This window comes from Mus pahari, chromosome 5 (assembly GCF_900095145.1).
Source record: "Mus pahari chromosome 5, PAHARI_EIJ_v1.1, whole genome shotgun sequence".
Classification (NCBI taxonomy): Eukaryota; Metazoa; Chordata; class Mammalia; order Rodentia; family Muridae; genus Mus; species Mus pahari.
The window spans coordinates 131743135-131760410 of NC_034594.1; the positions used below are offsets into that span (position 1 = coordinate 131743135).

The 17276-nt window shown below is 41.5% G+C and overlaps 1 protein-coding gene across 1 annotated transcript in view; it reads right to left on the reverse strand.

Annotated features, from left to right (window-relative positions):
• The window catches only part of Pappa2 (pappalysin 2), a 238200-nt gene that overhangs the window by 132541 nt on the left and 88383 nt on the right, over nucleotides 1–17276 (reverse strand). Inside the window, exons 4-8 of the mRNA XM_021198056.1 lie at nucleotides 15502–15795; nucleotides 13524–13716; nucleotides 9972–10093; nucleotides 6766–7255; nucleotides 3762–3890 (exon numbers count right to left, since the gene is read on the reverse strand). Of these exons, the coding sequence (XP_021053715.1) occupies nucleotides 3762–3890; nucleotides 6766–7255; nucleotides 9972–10093; nucleotides 13524–13716; nucleotides 15502–15795 (1228 nt within the window). The remainder of the gene's footprint in view (nucleotides 1–3761; nucleotides 3891–6765; nucleotides 7256–9971; nucleotides 10094–13523; nucleotides 13717–15501; nucleotides 15796–17276) is intronic.

Here is a 17276-nt window from a genome sequence, read left to right on the forward strand (position 1 = left end):
TGTGCATTTGCAATGTTTTTATTTAAAAGTATTTAATATGTTTAATTTAAAGACCATTGGAGGCCAGGCAATGGTGGCGCATGCCTTTAATCCCAGCACTTGGGAGGCAGAGACAGGCAGATTTCTGAGTTCGAGGCCAGCCTGGTCTACAAAGTGAGTTCCAGGACAGCCAGCACTATACAGAGAAACCCTGTCTCTAAATAAATAAAGAAAGAAATAAAGAAAATTAAAAAACATTGGCCATTTTAAAACGTAGTTGATTTTCCTGAGCACAAAGTTACACACTACTCTTGAGACACATAGAATTTTCTAAGTCAGTCTTGAACACTCAGAAAGACCCTTTCTAACAAAACAGCAAAGCCAACAAAATAGAAATAGCTAACGTGTATCATCTTATAGCTCATTGGTGTCATCTTATTTTCTATTAATTTTACCTAATTTTAAAATCATTTTTCACTTAATTATTTTCCTCTAGGAAGGTTCAGAATATTTCAAAGTTAAATCTCTTTATATATATATATATATATATATATATATATATATATATAGAGAGAGAGAGAGAGAGAGAGAGAGAGAGAGAGAGAGAGAGATTCAAGTAGCACCAATTGCAAGTGTCTTAGTCAATGGCATAACTAGGGTTCAAGTGACTCTTCCTACTTCTTAGTGGTGAATGTTATATATGACAGGGAAAAAGAAAATGTCATCTTTGAACTTTAGTTAATGTCTAAATGTAGGTCTAGGAAGGTAACTTACTCCACATTGAGATTTCTTTTATAAAGCATGCATTTTATGGGAACAAAATAAAAAGTAAGTTGAAACTTGCACCAGAAAGTAAAGTTTGGCAATTACAAAATGGTTATGACTTACAGCTCTCTTTTTTACATTTCAATATGTCCAAATCAGTGTATATTTTAGTTTCATATATAAAAATATTTGAAGTTCTAAAAGGTTCTCAGAACCAGAATATCAAATAGTTCCAGTAATTATTCAAAGAACACTAGGGAGATGAATTAAAGATGAATTAGACATGAGAATATTTATAAATATTAAAACTATGGTTTTGATGTAAAACATAGTAATCATGTTTTAAGTTGTAAGATAAAATAGGAGACAGGAATATAAACATAGGAAAAGCATAGTTGAAGGAATTGTATATGACTAAGCAGTTGAAGATTAGCCCAGTTTGTAGAACTGACAAAAAAAGTTTTTAAAAAAAGCTACACCCCTAAAAACTACCTTATACATACATCTTTTTGTTGTTGTTGTTGTTTTGTTTTTGTTTTTTCGAGACAGGATTTCTCTGTCTAGTTCTGGCTGTACTGGAACTTACTTTGTAGACCAGGCTGGCCTCGAACTCAGAAATCCGCTTGCTTCTGCCTCCTGAGTGCTGGGATTAAAGGCGTGCGCCACCACACCCGGCTCTTATACATACATCTTATGTCATACATTTTAAAAAATATTTTTAAGATTTATTTATTTCTAACATTTATGAGTGTTTCACCAGCATGTATGTCTGTGCAGCTGGAACCCATAGAAGGTAGAAGAGAGTGTCAGCTCCCCTGGACTTAGAGATAAAGCCCATTGTTAGCCAGCTTGTGTGTTCTCAGACTTGAACAATGGCCCTTAAGAGGTGCATCCAGTGCCCTTAACTGCTAAGCCATCTCTCTAGCCCCTCCACATTCTTTTCAGACAAAGGCAATATGGATCAATAGAAAGAGATTGTCCCAGATACCTGGTCTACCATGTGATATTCTGGAAGCATCCTAAAGCTCCATTTCTTTTTTACTTGTGTATGAAGAGAGACTTGATCAATAGACTCTACACTAATGTTTCCTTGCCTGGGGTCTAGGACACAGTCTCAGAAAGAGGCAACTTTACAATTTTATTTTGAAGAAAATTCATTTTGTCCAATGCTGCCCCATAGAAATCTAAATGAGAGTTGTACATGATCTTGAAATTTTTAGTAGTCACTTAAAAAGTAAAGAGGTAGAATTAACTATAATACTTTACTTCATCCAACTGGGGTTACTTAAAATATTACCATTTGAATTTTTAATCAATATAAAATGATGGATGAGATTTTAGCATGCCTTTTGTATCCCAAACACTTAACCATTTAATAAATGCATTTTCACTTAAATCTCTTTTTAATACTTGCCTTTTACTTCAACTTCATATTCATTGTTGGAAAAGCCAATTCATCTATCGAAGCTGTTCCAAACTTTCAAGTTATACTTAAAGTTTTTTTTTCCTAACAACTAAATTGAGTTTCAATTCAAAAATGAAATTACCTTAATTACATTAGGACACATATTGAACATCTTAGCTGCATACAACCCATTTTGAAGTCTTAAGTGCCACATGTGTCAGATGACAGGTAGACAGCATGCAGCGAGAAAATCAACTTCCGGATGAGTGCTTCTCAAACTCTCAGGTCCTTCCTTAGAGTTCAACCTGATTGTCTTCTATCTGGAACCAAGTGGGTTAAACAGTTGGCTTGGCTCCTTTTTGCCCTGTGTATTAGAGTGTCCACAGGTGAAGCACAACTGGGATTCAGAAATGGCTCCCTTGGCTGATAGCATAGATTATCCAGCCGAGGCATACCAACAGAAGCAGAAACAGCACATTTTGGGGTGGAACCTTGTGAGACCCACTAGCAGAGAATCACTGCCTCTAGCTAAGCTGTTTCACAGGCTGGGAGTAAATATGTCTACCAAGTTAGGAAGATGTTCCTGCACCACTTTCTGCTAAATACATATAGGCAAGTGTTATCCCAAGGCTCTTGGGTGGCCACAATTGAAGGCCAGCACCAGCAGAGAGCTAGCACACTGAGGAGAAGCTAGGGAGGAGCAAAGAGTGGGATTGACATATTTAATGATCTCTGTTTTATGCACATGGGAAAAAAACATTTAGTATTTACACTTCAGTGTGGTGGAATAGGATTATACCATATCTGTGAATCTCAAAAGACCAAGAAATGTTCAGTGATCAATTGTTGGGTGGAATCCCACAAAAGACTAGAGAATTAAGTATATATTTTCCACATCTGAGAGACTAAAAAACGGCCATCTTAATACCATGCAGAATTTGGCAGTGCAACATACTTTGGCTCCCAGATTTCTACCACCCGCAGCTTTATGTAAGAACAGATTAGGTGGGTATGAAGGACATGTTGTATGAGGAGTGAGCAACTTCCCTGGGTACCATAGGACTGGATCTGTGTCCATACTGAACTTGGACACGTTCCAGGCAAACCAGATGAATTCATTCCTTAGATTGGTAACATAGGCCATCAGAACAATGATCATAGGATATAAAGGAACCAAAGGAGTAATTATATCTTTTCCTTGGTTATGTTTACAGAAGAGTGGGCCAAATGAGTGACTCCCTTTCCTCAAATCACATCCAGTTAGTAAAACTGAACAAGCAGACCTTTGGTCCAAATTACATCCTTATTTTAGTATTATTTAACCATCATCTGTAGAAATTCCTTCCCTACTTAACTGCCCTGCAGTTCTTCACTGAGGCCTTAAGGGGGCCCCAGAGTAACATCCCTGTAGCTCAACATTCTGGGGACCAGTGTTGAGTAAACCACTTCGCACTACGCAGAGATTCCAGTGACCTCTTAGGACCCCAGAATGTCCACAGAAGATTCACGCAGGCCCTCCTCCCTGTGCACTTTTAGGTTGAGTCAAGCTCATCCCAAGGTTGAACCTCTTTGAGCAGAGGAGCGCGACCTGTCTCTCACACATGCAACTCACCTTTCTGCCTTCCCGTCTCCACAGTAAGGGCCTCCATGAATGTGGCTCAAAGGAGGTGAAGCTTGTCCGAGTTCCCCTCCAGCTTCAGCTTGAACTTGGTACTGATACATCTGCCCCGGGATGACCTCCCTGTGGAAATCAATGAGATTCCGACCTTAACATCTGCAAAGTGGAGCATCCTTTGTTGTTGGTTCGCATGGGTTTAAGGAAACTATTACGTAAAACAAAATGTGAAATGTGTCAATTGTCTGAAACAATAAGTGCCCAATCCTATGAACAACCTCGTGTTTGAGTATATATGCATTTCTATGGGCCTCATATTTCTCCACCAGTAAATGTATTATAGTAAGTGCCTGGTGAGTTAATACTTAACATAATAGTCCTGGAGAAAGTAGGAGGATGCCATGTAATGTTTTGAACCAAGGAAATCTAGAACAACTATTGAAAAACCAGTAAGCTATATTTTTAAAGTAATCAAACTAAGTGAAGATTAGAATTTCAGTGTGTGGGCTCAGTCACGTCTTTTCTTGGGTTTGTAGACCACAGTTTTCTTAAAAGAGAATTCTTGCCTTGGAAAGACGGGAATAAGTATTTCATAGAAGTAAGCGCGCACATGCGCGTGCACACACACACACACACACACACACACACACACACACACAAGAAGTAAGCACACAACTCAATACCACTTGGAAGAAGTAAAAATTTCCAGTTCAAAACACACTAAATTGGCCTCTGCCTCCAAATGCCAAGAATGGAGTTGGTACAGTTGACCTGAGAGATTGAAGGAATGCATGACACTCTCTGGTCCCTGGTGTTTTTTGATTAAGTGGTGAATGTATGACCCAAGACTTTGATTTAGCAGTAAAAGAGCTCATGAATTTGGCTGCAGGTAACAAAGATGAATTCTGTCTCATCTGAATTTTATCCAGTGATTGTCCAGATTGGAAAAGTACCACCCAACTCAAGATAGGATGCAAGTATTTGGGAGGGCATGATCTCGATGAATTATTAGGACTGCCGGGAGTGGGCAGTGAGGATTTCCTGCCAAGATTCTCATTTTCCTTAACAGACTCTTTACTGAAACCACAGAATCACCACCCCACAATCTGATGGAGCAACCAGCAAACAGGAAATGTCTTAGGGTTTCCAAAATACCTTTAAAATCTTCTATACTGGCTTTTAAGTATTTTATTAGGAAAGACACTTAAATATTAAAGACTCTTAAATTTTCAAATTAGTTTTCCCTTTTGAGAAAGAAGTCCTCTCCTGAGAGTGTCAGATGTTGTTTTTAAGGCAAACCCAATTTCACTCCAATCAGTGATGGTGGTTGGTTTCCTTTCTTGTATAGTTTCTTGTTGTCCAACCACTGCTCTGTGGCTCGAAACAGGAATGGATGGGAATGTTGTGTTTATTCTTATCAAAGGGAAAAACACAGCAGCAGGTAACTTGGGCCTCCCATGAGCTAAGTCTGTGAAGGGCAGTGTTCTACCGAGGAAAGAGGATGGTATCATCAGTTGGAAATGGAGTTTGAATCCTCGGATGTCCATTAGCTCTGAAACCAAGTGTAGGCCAAGCCTTAGTGTCCTATCTATAAAACAATATATTATTGGCTTTAAATATTTTTGTGTGGATGTCATTATAAAATAAATATATCAACTGCCTGACTGCAGAATCTAAATCATGCTAATTTTTCTTTCTAATTCATGATCTGAATTCCATTTACTTCTCCTTTTTAGCCATTTTGTTCAACCTTCTGATGTTAAAGGAGAGAACAACCATGGAAAGAAGGCCATACTGGAGCTCAAACTGGACATTTCCTTCCAGGTTTTATAGCTTTGGTCGATTGCCAAAGATCTACCCCAGCCAAGATGCACACCTGTATTGTTTGTGTGACCCCTGTTTCTTCTTTAAAGAAAACGTGGTTTAAAATTTGAATCTGGAATTTTACATGTAACATTATCAAGAGGAATTTGTATCTGAGACTTGAAAATTACAAGTAATGGGGAACTTGTTCTGCTTGCTTCTAGAAGCAGATATTCACCCTTGAGAAGCAGCCTAGATAGAGCTTCAGTGGTCCTGAGGAAAAGGGTCTTCACATTCCAAGCCATGTCCGCTGTCTCAGCTGAGGGCCCCAATGTACGTACGATGTTATCCTGGGATCAAGCAAGCAATCCAGAGCCTATCATCTAGCTCATGCATAGAATAATGAAAAAGTTTGCATTGTAATCTGATTGTTTCTAATGTGGCAAAAATCAGCTAACATGACCCATCTGATAAAGCTATTGGACCCTGTTCTGCCCTCCACGCAATCTCTGAGGAGAGTCTCAAGTGGGAGGATTTGCCATTCACTATACCAGTATCCAAAGCAGACATGAAATTCTTAAGCCAGTCTGCATCTTCAACACTGAGCACAGTAGAGCCAGGAGAACAGTATAATTCACAAGTGTAGAAGGAGAGACATTAAATAAAATAATTGAAAATTAGGCATAAAAGAGAAGAAAGGGAGAGAATGAAATTTAAAAGGAAAGGAAAAAATAGAATGCATATTATGGATGAATCATGAAACTGTGTTTAACATATGAGAGACCCGTGACCTTTCAGGGTAGCTATGGAAGAATTTACCATAACTTGAAAATTATGGAAACCATGCTGATTATTGGAAAGCTACAAGAAGGAATCCAAAATAAAATTGCCACAAGACAGAAAAATCTGATTCTGGTCAACTTTAGTATTAATTTCACTTACTCAACTGAAATACCTCATACACCAATTTCCCCATTACCATAATGATGACATTGGCAGTCAAAATACTTGCTTTCCCTTTTCTGTGAAATATTTTTTCTTCATTTTATATATGTCACTTAGGATAAACTCTCCCCTGAACTTCAGAACTCTCCTCCAACTAAAAGCACCAGTTATTAAAAATGGAAGCAGAAATAACCAAATTGAAATAAAGTACCCAGAAGACTCAAGTTGTGGAAGATTCTACTGCCCAACTTACGTATCTGTGAACTTTCTGTGTGGATGTGTCACCACCATGGGCAAGCCACTGGAAAAAGGAGGCTCTCGGAGAATCTGGTAACTCATAGGCTTGCATCCAGAACACAAGGAACTATTGGGGCGAGAGGTCAAGAGAGCAGCATCTATTTCCATCCGTTCATCAAAGGTGTAGACTTTCGCTCCCACGACCTTCTCATCCACGTGCAGTTTGATGGTGAGCGGTATGTCACAAAAAGTGTTTAAAGGCCCAAGGTGCATAGATTTTTTGTCTTCTAGCAAGATCTCTATGTCAAAGAGTGCCTTGGAAGAGTTCACAGAGAGGTAAGTGACCCAGAGGGTGAGGGTATCTGCTTGCACCGGGTATTGAAAAAGCAGCTCCAAGCTACAGCCTTCTGCTGGGCAGGGTACGGTCATATTCATGTGGTTCAGGTGGAGCTCAGGACTCCAGGCCTGCAAGCTGGGCTCACAGGGCTGATCGACATCAGGAGGCCCTGGGGAGATGAGAGAAAAGATGCGTGAGGAACCACCATTAAAATCATGAAAGGGAACAGTCCGTATCAGCAGACAGAAAGATGAAGGAGACTTTGGAATTCTTAGAGGAAGCTCATCATTTTGTGGAGTGTCTCCACAGGACAAAAGTGTAGAAGTAAAATGTCTATTCCCACTACTCTGTCACTTGTACAAGGTGACTTTCAAGCAAGAGATCCCCTGGGTAGTGGAAACATGATAGGATAATTCAGTCATAGATGGGACTATAAGGCTAATGCACAGAAATTAAGCTCTGTCCCTATGGATAAAATAATTGAGTAGAGAATTACCTACACATAGTTTATTAATAACTATGCTCTGTTAACATTTCTAAAGCCCAATGCTAATTTCAACTTATTGTTACACTCTTTCTGGTTCTCATCACTAAATTTTTATTACCTGAGTTCCCACCTTGGCACTATGAGTGTTAGCCAAACTTTAAAGACATACACTGTGATTTCTATTTCAGTTCAAGTACTTCTATGGAGGCAAGTGACCATGTGTAGGAAACCAGGAAATATAAATACACGTGATTGAGCAGGAAAATCTAGAATTTCTCTGCCAAGCAAAAATATAAGGAAGAAAAAATATCAAATATCCCAAATATATTGCAGTCAACTCAGGGAAAATAATCCATATGAGTATCATTTTCTTGTATGTCATATGAGAGAAAGTGAACTAAAAGTATTGAACAAGGACTAGCCATAATGAGGATCTACTAGACACTGTGCCAGGAGCTATGAGTCTTGATTTTTTTCTTATTTATAAATAAGATTTATAAATGGCTCAGTGGTTAAAAGCACTGACTGCTCTTCCAGAGGTCCTGAGTTCAATTCTCAGCAACCACATGGTGGCTCACAACCATCTGTAATGGCATCTTATGCCCTCTTCTGGTATGCATGAAGAGAGTGACACTGTACTCATATACATAAAAAACAATACAAAAACAAAAGAAAAAACCAAACAACTTCTAATAATATATGACCTGGTCATTTGCCCTTCTAAGGCAAATGTAAGCCTATTTTTCTTAGCAGAAATTTCCAGTGGTTATCTCTATAAATACTAGCAAATCCAGGGTCCCCATAGTCTAGTCAGCAGAAGCACTTTCTGTCAAAAGTTTATTATGATCTCAAGTGAAATATGAAATAGAAGCCCAAAGGTTGACTTAGTTTGTTTCAGGATAGAAGAATTTGTAACCATAATTTCAAATTCCCTTTCCCTTTGTCAGATAGCTTTGAACTTTCCCCCAATTAAAAGGAAAACAGTCTGTGTCTAGGAGTCAGACCAGCATTAAAGTCCCAGCACCAAAGAGTTTGCCATAGAAAGGGCTTTGGGTGGACCGCCAGTCTCCCAAAACAGTCCAACCCCGGTGAGTTTCACATCTGCTTTCTATCTTTCCCCCAAGTCTCTGTTTTGAAAAGATTCTTCTATGATCGGTCCTGTCAATCACCTCTACTCAGCTTTCCTCTGGAGGCCCTATGACTAGAATAACTATGAGCCCAAGGTGACATTAGGAGGTGATTGTAGACTCGTGGGTCATTTTTTGTTCTGTTTTTTTTCTTGTCACAATCAAGGCTGAAAGTTAATTCAAATAAACTCTTTCCAAAATACCTTTCTCAGAAGTTTTGTGGATCTTAATAACCTCCAAAGTGTAGGGATGTCCAGAAGATAATAACTAGGTGAGTATCAAAAAAAAAAAAAAAATGGAGAAGAGCCAGGCATAACGGCACTCTTCTTTAATCCCAGCACTTGGAGGCAGCAGTAGTTGGAACTCTGATTTGGAGGCCAGCCTGGTCTATAGAATGAGTTCCAGGACAGTCAGGGGTATACAGAGAAACACTATCTTGAAAAAGATAACAGCAACAACCCCCCCCCCAAAAAAAAAACAAAATACCAAAAACAAAACAAAACAAAACAAAAACCCTCACAGTCAAACAAGCAAACAAAGGATGGTGAGGGCAGAAGTCAGAACCTTCCGCTTGAAGGGCTGGAAGCTCTGTCAACAGCCTTTTCTGCATGGGTAATGGAAAGACTCATGTTGAAATGTGTCTTCCAAATCCCGATGTACATATGTGAGTGAGTGAGTGTGAGGCCGTTAGATAACTCAGGGAAGGGACAGGAAATGAAATAACAAAAAACATCTTCTCCCTTCTAGAGCCTAGCTTAGATCACATTTAAAGCACAACCAGTACCAGTGATTAATGGACTCATAAAATAGTGTAGATGAGAACGATCCGTGTGGAACACCTAGTCCACCCTGCCCCCACCCAGACTTGCTCAGCCAGTGTATGAGTGTTCTTAGCAATGTGTTCTCTATTACTCTCCTGATATAGAGGAGTAAGCAGTTAGCTTACAGCATCACACACCAAAGTTGTCCAGGGACCAGTAGACATACACAGCATTTCTGGCCCCAGCTCACCCTGAGGTTACCCTTGAGATGGGCTGAGTTCTCAGTCCCCCTGTGTTAAATCTCTATATCCTCACAGCTTTGGCACATTATACCGAGGCAGGACACTCAGCATGCAGAAGCAATGGCCATGTTTTCAAGATCCCGGGAATATTCAGCAAACCCTCCTATACCCACATGCAAAAACACACAAACATATACCAGTGCTTCATCCACCATTGCCCATGCTCAGTGGCCACTAAAATATTAGTCAAAAGTCCATGGTACTTTACCCACAGCCTCCTCTGGAGTCCAGTAACCTGAAGAGTCACACACACGCCCAGAGGATGCCTTGTATACATACTGACGGAATGTCCCATCTTCAGTGCAGGCACCACACATGCTGTCAGGGGCCCTGAGAAAAGGAAGTTCGAAGAAGGAGTGTTATTATGCTGAATTAAGACCCAGGGGGGCAAGTGGATATATTTATCATTGCAACCCAGTTTCTTCTTCTGTGGACCTCATCTTTGTGAAAATTTTCAAGATATGAGAAATCTCAAAATCAGGAAAAAGAAAAGTTTAAGAGAGTCAGAAAGGAGCCCATGAGACACTAGGGAGCTCTTGTCCTAGAATCATTTCTGAACCAACACAAATCTTATTCAGTAAATGAGTATCAGGAAGACCCAGAAAACCCGTGCCTGTCCACTAAAAACAATGCACTTTCCATTGAAGTCACTATTGGTATGTGCTATGACTTTTAAACCCCTACATTTAGCTACACGCCAAAGATAAAGTGTCAAGTGTAGTGACCTTTGATTCTCCACTGCCTGTAGCAATTGTTCAAAATTCCTTATCAACAGTGGATGGTATGGTAAGCCAGCTCAAGCCTTAGCTCCTTCAGTTCCTTCACAAACATATTTCTAGTACACATCCCACCACACCGTGCTCCATGCCCATGTCACTGCTTCAGGCAATGCATGCTCTTACAATGATCAAATGGACTTTTCAAGCATCCTTGCTCCTACTGGGCTTACTCATTACACACTGGCTTTCCTGGTGGTGCATAACCTGCCTCCTCTGAGAGTCTGGTACATGCTTTGCTATACACACCCCGGTGGTTGGCTCCTTTCTCAGAACATTGCTGTGTTGTGCTGCAAATTTATATCCATCCTCTTTTGACTTCTGGACCTGTAGGTATATCACAGTCTGCTCAGTTCTCATGTTCTTAAGAATCAGCTCATGACTGCATTCAGCCAACCCTTTGTAAGGATGTCTATGAGATAATTTAGTCTACAAGGAGGTTTTCTAAGCATCACATCTGGAGTAGCCAGAACATGTAGAGATAACTATACTAAGTAACAAGGACCAACTGCTTTCTGAGACTTCTCTCTCTCCTCTGTCCTCTCTGTCCACTTTGACCTCTCTCCTCTCTCCTCTTCTCCTGCTCTCTCTCTCTCTCTCTCTCTCTCTCTCTCTCTCTCTCTCTCTCTCTCTCTCTCTCTCACTTGGAATCTTCTTAGAAGCCCAGTTGTGAACAGCATATCTGAAGTGCTAGCTTCAAATCAAAGTAGTATATCAAAAAATATGGCTAGCAGATTAGTATCTTATAATACACTAGTGAAACCATACTATTAAACAAAAGCCACAATTATGACAGGAGCCCCCATCTATTAAGCACCTTGCATACCTTGCCTTGGAGTTTTCATAACTTCTTTCTAATCCCTGTGAAGCTTACAAATGAGAAAGCTGGAACTCAGAAAGCCTTAAGTCAGTTGCCCAATGTCACAAATTCCTTAATTCTTTTGAGCAAGCTCCAAACACTATCTAGTGTTGTACTTTGGCAACTAGGAGGTGGAGTTAGGACCCACCCTCTCCTTCCCTCAGTACTCATTGTAACGTGGACACAATTCCAAACCACATTTCCCTGATGCATTTGCCTTTCTGCAGCAGCTTCGAGAGTGCGTAGCTGGGGCTCTTCTCTGACACAAGGATTCCAAATACCTACAAGGGTGGAGTAAACATTACTCCAGGCGTGACACAAATTGCTGGGCATGTGACGTGAGTCTCTCCAGCACACGTGCTAGGAGGCCTCTAAACTGCAGCCCACCTAGCTGAGAAAAGGAAGCAAATTGCCATCTTTTCCGCCAACAGACTCTCAGCCAGCCAGTGCTGATGTCTGCTTTATCGTAACATTTGTACCAGAGAGAGAATTGAAAGATTAAATTGTTTACACGTGTTACGTAAACTGATGTAAAACCGGGGTTTGCATGTACCCACAGAGGACTTACTGTTCAGCTGGTCCTGCCAGAGCTACACAAGGTCACACTTGCAGGAAGATGATGCTTATACACATTGCATAGATGTATGCTGAGTCACCAAAGGAGCCCATGAAAATCTGGGCGCTGATGACAAGACAGGCTACTTTGTAGCACTGTGAGTGCTAAGTGATGTCATGACTAAGCATGAGTCGAGGAAGGAGGATTTCAAGAAACTGTGAACATCACTTTGAAGAAGAAGCCACAGGCTTTAGAATATCCCCATCTCTCCTTATCTGTCCCAAACCTCGGACTTCCATTAAATCCAGAGAGCATGAGGACATACTCCAGGACCATCTGCTCATGGTAGCTGGACCTAGATACCCACAGGAAAGTGCTGCAAAAAGGAGAGGCACATTCCAGTGGTCCTACACCCCATAAGTATGTGGACAGCACAGACTGGACCTAAGGGGATTTTTTTTTTAAATTATAAAGACCACAAATTTGGGGACATGGAAAAGGTGAGGGTGGATCCCTAAGGAGTCAGAGGGAGGAATGAGGGCGACTAGATCAAATTTTATTATAGGAAATTCTCAAATAAAATATTAAGAAAAATGAAGGATTAGATGTCTACCTGCTAAATGGGAAAACTGAAAATTCAAAGTAATCATCTAGTCTGTGTTTCTTGCTTCTGGATTTTGCCCTGAGTCATCTGTTGTGGGGTCTTGAGCCAGTCCCATGGGTCTCCCACTCCCAGGCAAGAATGGTGCTCACTGTAAGGATTACATTAAACAAGTGAAGCCAGAGACCAGTGTCTCCCACACAGCGGGACTGAAGGGAAAGCAGCTTCCCCAATTACTCAGCATCTGGGTGTAGGCTTCCAGAAAGCAAAGTCTACACTGGTCCAAGGTGCCTTTTCACTTAAACCATATCACCTATTGCCACATCAGACACACCATAGCTGACTGTTTATCTGTCTGTCTGTCTATCTATCTATCTATCTATCTATCTATCTATCTATCTATCTATCTATCTATCTTATTGTAAGAACTTTCCTGAAATTAGGTTCTACAAGTAAGCAAAGGAAGAATGATAATCGGCTTGAGGTGTCATGACTTTCTTCCATGAGTATGTATTAAGCGTTTACTATGGTGGTCAAAGACAAAAACACTAGCTGCCAGTAGAGGGGGCAGAGAGAAACAGAAGAAAACAGTTTCAGAGAACGGCCATCGGGCAGAGTACAGCAATACTATCAGAAATGCTGGCTTCAATTTATAAACCCCTACAGTTTCTCTTTCTCCCCAAGAACTGACTAAAGGAACACGATCTGCTCCCCCTTTCCCAATCACCACTGTCCAAACTAGGAAACTTTACCCTGCAGAGGAACAGCTGGCTAAGACAGATGTGCAATGCCAGGCAGTTCTGCCAGGCCACTCTTGTGTGGAGTAAGCACACATGATGTACCTCTGGCTCCCATGAGAGACCCTTTGCCCGGTTAAGGAGCTGAGCCCAGAGCCGACTCAGGAGGTGGGGCTTCTTCCCCCTCCCCCCACCTTTGTAATAGTTCAAAACCAGTAGAGCACCTCTTACCTATCATACACAACTCCACTGATGGGAGGCAGCCAATGGATAGTGAGAGACTTGTGGGTTTGCCCAATAACCATGGGTGGAATGGGTATGGGGGTGGGTTTTTGGCTTTCACTCCATTGCTGGTATACGAGGTCCAAGTAGCAATGCATCCGGGCTACTTGGTTGGGGGTGAAGTTGTCAGTGCACTCATCATCTGTGAAGACAAAACAAAAACCAAAACAAAAAACAACAACAACAAAAGGATGTGGAGGCTGTAACCTGTACCAGGGCACAAATGCAAGACAGATCTCACTCTGTCCTTGCTGTCCCTAGCACCCCACATCTTGCATTTAACAGACTCAGAAATCATTAGATTCTGTAAAGAAATGAATTCTTCTCTAGAAAGAAATTCAGACATAGAAAAGGGAAAGCAGAGACTTGCTTTTCTCACAAGCAAGGTCATTACTACATTCTCAGGCTGTCATGAAGTCACAGGATTGTCCTAAGCCAGTGGTTCTCAACCTTACTAGTACTGTGAACCCTTAACATGGTTCCTCATGTTGTGGTGATTTCCAACCATAAAATTATTTTGTTGCTGCTTTATAACTGAAATTTTCTACTGCTATGAGATATAGTGTAAGTACCTGATATGCAGGACATCTGACATACAACATCAAAGGGGTTGTGATCCACACATAGAGAACCACTGTCCTAAACTGATGGTAACCTACTGAGTACACCACAAGGTGGCAGTGTTTCAGCAGAGGGTCTCCTCACTTGTGTTTGGAATTACCTACTTCTGCTACATTAGCCCTGTGACCATGCCCAAGGAAGGTGAGTATTCACTGGAGATGCTCAATGAAGAGGAAGCTGAAATGTCTAGGAAACTTTAGGGATGGGAATGATGTCCCCAATCTTACTGTCAGAGCCAGAAAAATCCCTGTGTTCATTATACATTTCATAAGGTTGAAAAAGAGTGATCTTTGTTTCAAGCACTTTTCTATTTAGATAGACCAATCTCCCATTCTGCTTCTCAACACTGTCTCTACCACACTTAAGGGTGGCAGGTACTTAAGGAGTATCTTTTTCAAGACTCTGTATCTCCAAGACCACCTATCTATTCCTCGCTGAGGGAGACAGAGGTGTTGATGCTTATGAATTCAATTTATTGTTGACAACAATAAAATTTGGAGAGAAACATCTTAAAAGTTTCTAGGTAGTGTATAAAGACACGGAACAAAAAAGTTGCCTTCTTTTACCATTGGAGTAGGTGATCAAATCAAAGTAGTTAGTAGTTTTAATTATAATTATGCCCATCGTTAGAAGAGTACTTATTGCTACTTTTTGCCAGAAATAAGGAAGATCTGAGACACAGGCAAGAAGGATGTTCCAGAAGATGACCCCAAGAAGAACAAGGCCACACAATGTAATTTTCACCAGATCCAACAAGACACCATTTTAAAAATGAAATAATATGATTTGGGGCATAATACATAAAAGATGAGCTAAGGGTCAATGTTGGGTTAGAAGAGAATCTGATTTTTTACATAGGATAAAAGGGTTTTGGTGCTTCACTTAATCAAGTCAGCTTGTTAACTATCTGAAAAAGTAATGAAGGGATGTCTCTACACAGAGATCTGCCATTCATCACTATCAGACTAGAGAGCCTGCAGGGTACAGGCTTCAATGAGAATCACCACATCGTAAAAGCTGAACAGATCTCAAGAGGGTTTCCGACTTCACCCCATTTTATTCAAGACAGAAATACGTTTCCCTTCCAAGCTCTCGTGGAAGAGAATCCAGTCAAGAAGACCCTGCAATATCTCAGTATTTCGTCAAACTCCAAACAAACACATGGAAAGTATAGGAATACCCAGCACAAAGTATACTTCTACTCTGTGACATGAATCTTCCTGGCTCCCTTAGCTACAGCCTACCAATTCCCCAAGACACTAAGTGACCTTAACAGGAAACAAAAACATCGGGTTTGTGGCGATACCTGTGTAGCTCATGTAGTTATTGAACGGAGCCCCTGGGAAAAGGGTGAAGCCACAGGTGTCATTAGCTGGCTCCGGGTCCCGGCACAGCTTGCTCTTGGGTGTGGGTGCAGTGTCAGCACACAGGTCTCCTGTCTCCATGGATGGTACTGTCTCTCTACAGGGATCATCACAGGATTCTCTTTCACTGACTCCTTTGAACACATGGTAGAGTCCCAGGACATGTCCCACCTCATGGATCATGATGTTGGTGTGCCCAAGCATGCCATAATAGGTTGGGTTGAGGACAACACCACCTGTAATGGAAAGATTGCAAAACACCTTTGAGAAAAATAAATGAACAGCAGCCACCCTTAGTTATACCTTTGATAAGCATCTCAACCTCTACAAAAATAGTTTATAACTAACTATTTGTAGGAATGAGGGGCTGTGCTCATAGTAGTGGCATCTAATTATGTTCTATGGACACCTTCAGAACGAATCAGCAGACATCTCTCTAATCTCTGTCATTGGGTCTTTATTGTGACCAAATATATCTGTATGAGAGGTGCAAGATCCTCAGCCCCAGATATAAATTAAATCACTCAGGGGAGTGAAAAATGAAGCTGTAACTGCTAACCTCAACAAATCTTTCTGAGTTAGTTCATGCATTAGTATTTTAAAAGCTTGGCTGGAGAGCCATTCCTATGGGCAGATGCACATGAGGTTGGGATCCAGGGAGAGGTATCCTGAGAGATGCCTAGTTCCTCTATATACTATCTGCCAATTTCCATTTTGTCTCCTAGAAGCTTCACTGCCCATAAAGAGGGGGGTGATAGTGCTAACATCAGTGTACTGTAGGATTATTTGGGAGCTGTGGCTATGGCTCAGTCAGTAAATGGTTAATTTGTAAGAATGAGGGGCTGTGCTCAGATACCTACTACTCATGTGAAATCGACTGGAGCAGGGGCAGGGGCAGGGGCAGGGGCAGGAGCAGGAGCAGTAACAGGAGCAGGAGCAGGAGCAGGGGGAGGAGCAGGAGCAGGAGGAGGAGGAGGAGCAGGAGCAGGAGGAGGAGGAGCAGGAGCAGGAGCAGGAGGAGCAGGAGGAGCAGGAGCAGGAGCAGGAGGAGCAGGAGGAGCAGGAGGAGGAGCAGGAGGAGCAGGAGGAAGAGCAGNAGCAGGAGCAGGAGCAGGAGCAGGAGCAGGAGCAGGAGCAGGAGCAGGAGCAGGAGCAGGAGCAGGAGCAGGAGCAGGAGCAGGAGCAGGAGCAGAAGCAGGAACACGAGCTGAGTTTCAGTGTTAGGGAGGTAGAGAAGGGAAATCCTTGAGGCCTGCTGGCCAAGTAGTCTAGCAGAACTGGTGAGTTTCAGGTTAGATAAGATCTGCATCAACGCTTGGGTAAAGCACGAGTAAGGAAAACAACGACAACAGTCTCTGGCTTCCACACATGAATGTTGACAAATACATAATAAATAAAAAAGCGTTCGATACACGCTAGATGCTTAATAAATGAGTTAAGAGAATTACTTGTCCACAATTGATCAAAAATGTAGAGAACACCTGACCATGAAATGCTCCTCTCCAAGTGGTACATCTATGACAACACCTTCGGCTCAGGGAACATCTTGCAAGAGAGTTGAAAAACTGTAAGAGCCAGGGGACCTGAAGAGCTACTGCAATGTCGTGTCTCCTATTATAGGCCAGAGAAACTGCGCCCATGAGATTTCAGCATTATGGTTGCCTAACACAAGACCTGCAAATCGGTAACACCAGTTGAGATGCCAACCTCCATGGGA